The sequence below is a fragment of the Gavialis gangeticus genome, unplaced genomic scaffold (assembly GCF_001723915.1).
Source record: "Gavialis gangeticus isolate Ggan-Ray unplaced genomic scaffold, GavGan_comp1, whole genome shotgun sequence".
In the NCBI taxonomy this organism is placed as follows: domain Eukaryota; kingdom Metazoa; phylum Chordata; order Crocodylia; family Gavialidae; genus Gavialis; species Gavialis gangeticus.
In genome coordinates this window covers 20,033,580-20,039,794 of record NW_017729000.1, presented here as the reverse complement: position 1 = coordinate 20,039,794, position 6,215 = coordinate 20,033,580, and the positions used below count along the sequence as shown (strand labels likewise).

General features: G+C 42.4%; 1 protein-coding gene across 1 annotated transcript in view; it reads right to left on the bottom strand.

Moving 5' to 3' along the window:
- LOC109289781 overlaps positions 1–6,215 on the bottom strand; it is a 97,459-nt gene that overhangs the window by 25,056 nt on the left and 66,188 nt on the right. The window contains exons 26-28 of the mRNA XM_019505984.1: positions 4,787–4,927; positions 3,498–3,661; positions 1,888–1,988 (exon numbers count right to left, since the gene is read on the bottom strand). Of these exons, the coding sequence (XP_019361529.1) occupies positions 1,888–1,988; positions 3,498–3,661; positions 4,787–4,927 (406 nt within the window). The remainder of the gene's footprint in view (positions 1–1,887; positions 1,989–3,497; positions 3,662–4,786; positions 4,928–6,215) is intronic.

The following is a 6,215-nucleotide window of genomic DNA, read 5'->3' as shown; positions in this document are numbered from 1 at the left end:
TCGTGCGTTGGGTCCCACCACGTTTCGGTGAGCCCCACTATGTCTGGGTTGGTGTCAGCTAGCAGGAGGGTAAGTTCCTCTTGCTTGTTTCCCATACTACGAGCTTTTGTGTAGAGGCATTTGAAGCGTCCTGAGGATGTGTGCACTGGCCCCCTACTTTCACCATTGCCCTGGCCCCTGTTGCTTACCTGTGCATATGTTCCACTCGTCGGTCTAGGCTGGGCTGTACTTGTGCGTGTTGCTTGGTTTAGCAGTCCAAGGCTTCCTCCACCCTTGTCTTCCCCTTCCCGCAACGAGCCTAGTTTAAAGCCTGCCGAAGGAGATCTGCCAACCTAGAAGAGAACACACGCTTACCTTTAGGGGAAGGGTGGAGCCCATCCCACCCAAGTGATGGCAAGGTCAAATGGTCACATGACCGTTTCAGGCTGGACATAAGGAAGAACTTCTTTACTGTCCGAGCCCCCAAGGTCTGGAACAGAATGCCGCCAGAGGTGGTTCAAGCACCCACTTTGAACACCTTCAAGACACATTTGGATGCTTATCTTGCTGGGATCCTATGATCCCTGCTGACTTCCTGCCCCTGGGGCAGGGGGCTAGTCTCGATGATCCTCCGGGGTCCCTTCCAGCTCAAATGTCTATGAAATCTATAAAATCCCAGCAAAGTGTCTGCCCAGTCTCCTTTTAAAGAATTGTAAGGTTGGGGACTGCAACATCTCCTTGGGAAGTCTACTCCAGATTCTGGTCACCCTTACTGTAAAAAAGTTCTTCCTTACATCCAACCTGAACCCATCCTTTAACAGTTTATGACCATTGCTCTTTGTCCTCCCCTGGGGCGCCCTGGTGAACAGTTTTTCTCTCCGCTCCCAATCAATGGGCAAAGCAGAATTTTCAATCTATTTGAGCATTTCAATGCATATCACAGCACACCCAAATATCCACGTTACACCTCCATATGTAGAGTTTAAAGTCCCGCCTCAGACTCTTGGGTCATGAGTACCTTTTCTAAATGCCCTTTTAGCCTCTCTCTTTCGTGATACTTAAATATTTGTCTTAAAGCTTTCATGACAGCCTATTTTTACCATTTCTGCATTTCTCCAAGCTCATTTCCTCCAGGACACTCTTTTTCCATCTTATATGTCTCACTCTGTCAGAGCCAGTTATGATAGTTATCAGCCACAGACAGTTATCCATAGTGAAGAAACACATCACTGCAATAGGCCCTTCCGGCCCACGTCAGTAGATGCACAAAAACTGAATGCCTGTCCTACAGCAATCGTGGAGCAGATCTCCATCTCATTTTTCAAAGGAGAACGGTTCTGTTCCAGAAATCCTGTTCCAAAAGCTAACGTAAGGAGGGCAAGGGGGTAAGGCAATGGTCTCTAAAGAGGTCCTTGTACAAACTGCATCTGGGAACACAACTATAACTGGCCACTGTATGGCAAGAAGGTGCCTTGTATACTCCCTTAATCCACAGAAGAATTAATCATAACCTGGGCCTACATTAGCATAGGAATTAAATCATCCTTTTACATCTGCCAGTGGTTTCTCCCTGATCCCACCTGCTGGACCTGTCATTGAAGGGGGAAAACTGGATCCCCTGGGATACAGGATGAGGAAACGTAACTGCATCACAGAGTAATCAATACAGAGCCTGAGCTGGGGAGAAGGACAAAGAACTGCTAGACAACTCTCTCTCGCCGGAGAACAAAGGCAATTAGGCTAAGAGATACTTGTGCCTTTGAATTCCTCACCCTTGCCCTAATCCAGCATAGTTGTATTTAAGTCAATGGAGTAAAATGACATCAGCTGAGGATCTAGCCCTTTACATATATGGTTTCCAAAACCTGATTTAATACTCTTGTTCATGAAATAAGCAAGCTGCCTTACAAAATATGCTGATTCTTCCTGCCCATGTTTTCCTTATCCCTTTGCAAGGAACCCACTGAGGCAATCCACGCAGGTTTGTTTAACACAGAGGTTATCCAGGCCTACAGGACAGAAACAAGTGTATGTTAAAGAACAGGTTAATGACAGACGAGTATAAGAAGAAGAGGCAGATTTATTAATGGTGTCCTTCACGTAACACTTGAACTCTGAGAGGGGACTGAAACCAAAAGTCTGACTGAGACGTGGATATGACAGATGGCTCCCTTCTGTAGAACATAACTTTGTACAAAAGTGTGGCAATTTCAAAGGATTAGGCTGAACATGGCCTCACCTTCCTGGTACATTCTGCAGTGGACTGGTTTAAAGATTTTTAAGTCAACCCAGAATGATGCTGAGAAGTCATACACTCTTGTAACAAATCTTATGGCATCAGAGCCTCTTCACACTATGCTTATTTTATTACAAATTTCTTGCATGCTTGGAACAATAATGTGCGGTACAGCACAACCTGTTAATAAGCTCAAATATGAAGAATAATGGGAATTGATGATACCAGGATTGGCTCTGTGAAATACAAACAGCCTAGATAAAACAGTTACTAGAGTTAAAGCATGGCAGAGTCTCTCCCAGTGGCACCTGTAGCAGACTTAACTCCCACAATAAACAGAAGCATGTTCTAAGTGAGCCAATGCCAGCCAGCATTAAGTTTTATACAGCTATAAACTAAGGCACTCCTACCTAGTTATCACGGTAAAAGACTAAGTGTGGCACATGGAATGACAAAGAGGTTGTTCATGCTACTGTCCCATAAATCTATACTGTTGGGTTAGATATGCAGACCTCACCCAATGCTGCAACTCACACCTGTTTAGGTCTCACAGCAAGAGTACATATAGCTTGACTTTTCTCATTTAAACACCTGTAAATGGCTCAAATTACATCCCTAGTGTCATTTAAGTGAGATCAGGCTCCCTATCTTTCCAACAGACGGTGTGTTCCGCCAGGTCCAGCTCCAGAGTTCGATCCTCATTTTCTAGCCAGGTAATGCTCAGATGCAAGAAGGGTAAAACAGGTATAAAGTATCTTTCAGGCTTGAAAAGCTCTGTGTTTGTTTGTACGTGGGTGTTTGTTTGTGTTAGAAGAAGAACCAGTGAACCAACCTCAACTTTCACTTTTCAAAATTCTGCTCAAATGACCATTGCTCTTTCCACTACAATTAGCAAAGTCTCAATTTTAGTTTCAGTTAATTTGGTCAATTTGGTTTCAGTGAAAAATTGCAGAGCAGCACTTTGTTCCATAAAGTTCACAGTTCTGTGCTGAGTGACTATTTGTGCAATTTTTCGTAAAAACAGTTCCACAGACCTGGTCATCCCTAGCACAAGGTTCTGATGTGCTGGAGTTTAGCTTGCAAGCACAGCTCGATTAGCAGCCCCTAATGCTAATAAGAGCTCTAACATGCCAGATAAGTCAGCTATCATGTGCTAACATCTATAAGGATTTTGTCTGTAAAGGAGGTGTCTGTGAGGGAAGACAGGAAGACCTGTTCTCTATGCTTACAGAGTGTCCATTTTCCATCTGTGACCACCATTTTTATCGTGGAAACATTTTACCTCTTCTTCTGCACTGTCCAGTACAAGGAGATCAGTGCCATTATAGGCAGTGCAGAAATTCTTTGCTTCTAACCAGGTTGAACTATTAGTTTCTTCTATATAATAACACCTGCCATTCCAGTACCACCACCCAGGGTTCTCTGGACATTTCAGACTGACCACACCTAAGATACAAATGGCAATATATCAGCATTTAAAGCAAACAGAACACTCAGAAAAATTCCCTGTTGGAAGCAGCATGCCCAACCCCTTCTACGTTTAAAAGAATCCAGTTATTCAATATAGTAAAACATGGGTACACTTGTAATAACTGAAATCAGCAAACTTGGCCCATTTTTCTAATAAAGATGGAGCTTAAATATCCTTGCTGTGCATCTAATCCCAAGGCCCACATAAAGCAATGAACATCTTTCCACCAATTTCTGGATTAGTCCATATGCCTGAAAATACAGGGAAGAGTATCTTAAGATTGGGAATTAGATATAAAGCTGACACGTGTACAGCTTCAAGTGAAAAAAAGTTGTCAAATCAAAAGCAAAGAAAAGAAAGCAAACAGTGGCATGACCTAGTGGTTAGAGCCAGGGGCTTGGTTCAATTCCCAGCTTTGCTACTGCTGTTTTGTGATACACCAAAACAGTGAGTGCCTTAACATGTGCATGTTCCTATTTCCCTTTGCATAAAACAAATACATTAATGTGGGCCTCACAGGAAATGACAAGACTTGATTAATGAGTGTAAAGTGCTTTCAGATCTTCTGATGAGACACTGTACGTAACAGCAAAGAACTATTGATATCCAGAGCATGCCAAAGCCAATTTTGGACACAATTTGCAATGTTGTATACCTCTAACTCCAGGTATGTTGTTCCTAACTGCCCATATGGATTGAGATGCTGCCACCTCATTTGATGCCAAGTGAGGAAAAGACCAAGATGATGATGTCTTGGGTTTGTCTGTAGCTTTCTCTAACAGAAAGTGCAAATAACCCCATGGAGTACTGATTTTGGGAATACCAAAAGTTACTGGGACATTTTAGAAGTACAAGTTGTCTCTGTAAGAATGAGAGCTAAGACGTCTACATTTGATAGCACCTACAGCCACCAGACTAATAACCAATATAATGAAATAGGAAGTTTACTCTATGCCCTCTGCCAGCACTGCCCATTGGGGTATTATATCTGGATGTCAAAAGAGAGGATAAGGTCTACAGCTACTTTTTGCAAACGATCTTCATTTTTCCACTTGCCATGCCAATCCAAGGGTTTCTGTTTCCAGGGTTATACATTTTACCTCTTTGGCACTGTTGTGCTACATATTTCTCTGAACACTGTAAGTACTCCGCACATTCTCCAGTGAAAGGGCTGCAGTTTTCAATTTTATTACAGGTGCAACTACCCTGGCATTCTGGACCATAGTATCCTGAGGCACAGGCTTTAAAACAGAAAGTAGAGAGACAGATACATTAAGGAAGACAAGAATCTGAAATCAAAACAGTGGGTGAATCACTCCTTGTAACGTGCCTCTCATATTACAGGTTTCCCTAGATTTATGCGGGTTCTGTATGTGCAAATTCACTTTTATGTGATAACCCTTTTTATACCAAAAATGTATTATATGTGAGGTAAATTCACTCTTATGCGATCGGTGTGGAAGCCCGCAGTCAGCTGCTTTGTGCGGTGCCTTATGGGAGTGACAGGCACCAAAATACAGTTTCCTGTGTGGATCTGTGTTCTTCGTTCGTTGTCTGCAACATGTGTTTCTGTAGTTATGATAGTGCCTGGTGCTTGTGTGCACTGTCTGCAGTTGGTGAGTACCAAAATTGTCTTGTAAAAGTGGTAGAAATGGATCTGGGGGTCAGTACAGTCGAGGTCCTGGAACATCCCTATTTATTACATTGTAAAGTGGGTTCCCTTTATTCAAATTTAAGTCATGCACTATTTTCCAGGAATGCATGTACAGCATAAAGTGAGGGAAACCTGTATTTACATGGAGAAGATGTAAATACCACTGAAACTACTACAGACACATCAGAGCTGTTGTATAAAACTCGTACATTTCAGAGAAATCACAAGACTAAGATCCAGGGTCTGTAGATTCCCTGTCCCTCTTTCCATGGGAGTAGATTTTTCTAAGCTACTTACATCTATAGTGGTACATCAGCACCTCAAAATACACCATTCCTTATATGTTAAGATAACACTACTCCTTGTTTTTGACTGCTAAAGCACCTGGTTCTAGAAGTAGAGTTAGAGAGGCATTCTTAAGGTTAAGACTCAGGTGTGTGACTATGTATATGCATGTGTATGTAATTCCTAATTTTTTCAGCTTTGTGTCCTGCTTCATGCTTTGACCAGAGAAAGATCCAGGAATCCTCCTCTTTGAAAATCAGGAACAAGACTGGTTCATTATTTGCTCATCACATGTCAGTGGGAAGCTTATTCTCAAACCCATAAATACAGTCTGACTGTGCCTTTTCCCAGGAACTCAAAATATAGTTATAGCACTGGATCAAAAGCAAACCACTGTTACATACTTAAGGCAGAAGCCAGGTCAGAAGCAATACTGTTTTGTAGCCTGCACTGTCTTGGAAATCCTTCTCACTTCTTTGTAGAAGTTACAGTTGTCAAAGTAAGGATGTCTGAGGCTTAAAACAGATTTGAGATTTTTGGATTTGATCCTTGGATTTCATAGTTTCATAGTTTCTAGGGTCGGAAGGGAC